This window comes from Curcuma longa, unplaced genomic scaffold (assembly GCF_044706935.1).
Source record: "Curcuma longa cultivar G26 ecotype Majalengka, Jawa Barat unplaced genomic scaffold, ITB_CL_G26_1.1 contig_9187, whole genome shotgun sequence".
Classification (NCBI taxonomy): Eukaryota; Viridiplantae; Streptophyta; class Magnoliopsida; order Zingiberales; family Zingiberaceae; genus Curcuma; species Curcuma longa.
In genome coordinates this window covers 1-1,506 of record NW_027435394.1, presented here as the reverse complement: position 1 = coordinate 1,506, position 1,506 = coordinate 1, and the positions used below count along the sequence as shown (strand labels likewise).

The window sequence follows — 1,506 nt, the reverse complement described above, 5'->3', positions numbered from 1 at the left end:
TATTTTAAAATTTTAGATTTTTTTTAAAAATCAGTTATAGGAATTAATTCGGTTCGATTATAAAATTTTTTATTTGATTGAATTGAATAAATTAAAATAAAAAAATAATCCGAAGTTCCGATATAGATTTCTATTAATTCGATTTAGTTTAATTTAATTTGATTTTAGTCAAACTTAACGCTACCACACTTTCTACTGGGCAGCCAAAATCCCACGTCCTCTCTCTTTCTCCGGCATGGGTTTGGAAGCTTCTCACCGATGCCTCTCCTTACCCTAGACCAGTTCCTCGCCGAATCGTCTCTTCCTTGCTTCCACGGGAGGGCTCAGCTCGCCATTGTCGAAGGCGCGGCCGCGGCGAAGCCGGCCAAGACCATGTACTTGGCTGAGAAGCCCCGCGGCATCGATTTCTACAACAACAGCGGCTTGACGCCGCCGCCCCAGCGCCAGCCCCAACAGCAGCAGATGATTTTGGCCGATAGCAGTGGCGACGATCATGAGGTCAAGGCGCCGAAGAAGCGCGCGGAGACGTGGATCCAGGAGGAGACGAGGAGCCTCATCGCGTTCCGCCGGGAGATCGATGGGCTCTTCAATACCTCCAAGTCGAATAAACACCTGTGGGAGCAGATCTCCGCCAAGATGCGGGAGAAAGGCTTCGACAGGTCTCCGACGATGTGCACGGATAAGTGGAGGAACTTGCTGAAGGAGTTTAAGAAGGCGAAGCACCAGTCGAAAGGGAGCGGGTCGGCCAAGATGTCGTACTACAAGGAGTTGGATGAGTTGCTCAAAGACAGGAGCAAGAAAGCCAGCTTCAAGAGCTCTTCGGTGTCAAAGGTTGACACTTACCTTCAGTTTCCTGATAAAGGTGCATTTCTTGTTATTACAACCTGAATCTCTACTTATCTTCTGTTTAAGTTGTTCACAAGTTCACAATCTGGAATTAGCATTTAATTTTGTTTAAATTCTTTACATCCTCACAATCTGGAGTTAGCATTGACTTATGTTTTAAGTTGTCCGCAAGTTCACAAGCTCGAATTAGCATTTGAATCCATTTAGTTTTATTTCATTTGAATCATTTGACGTTTTACTTATCATTTTGTTTTAAATTAGCTATTATGTCACTCGCTCCATTTAACTCACGTTAATGCTTCACAATTCCCAAACTAAATTTTGAAAAGTTCTTTTTTCATGGCACAATATCTCGATTGATAAGTTCAATAAAATAGTGTCGAGCTCCATATTTTTTGGTAAGATGCATAGTTGTTAGGAAAATTACTTTATAGCTATCAATGAGGTACGGGTATGGTTTGATGTAAGTTAATTTTTTGCCTCTCATTTCTTGTTCTTTTTTTCCTGAAAAAAAATGCATTCTACAATGCCATCATTACCATCTTTTGTCTCTCATTTCTTGGACTTTTTCAGCATTGTAAAAACAATTCCAACATATAATGGCATCATAATCATCACTAATATATTTTTTTAGTTTACTTTGTTAGTGTTAGAATATTT

General features: G+C 40.4%; 1 protein-coding gene across 1 annotated transcript; it reads left to right on the top strand.

Moving 5' to 3' along the window:
• Positions 1-195: 195 nt before the first annotated feature.
• LOC141819581 (trihelix transcription factor GT-1-like) lies at positions 196-864 on the top strand (the record flags this gene model as incomplete). Its single annotated transcript, XM_074706835.1, is given in 1 exon segment — positions 196-864. A coding segment is annotated over 1 exon segment (606 nt), but the record flags the coding sequence as incomplete, so codon positions are not given.
• Between the last annotated feature and the right edge of the window lie 642 nt (positions 865-1,506).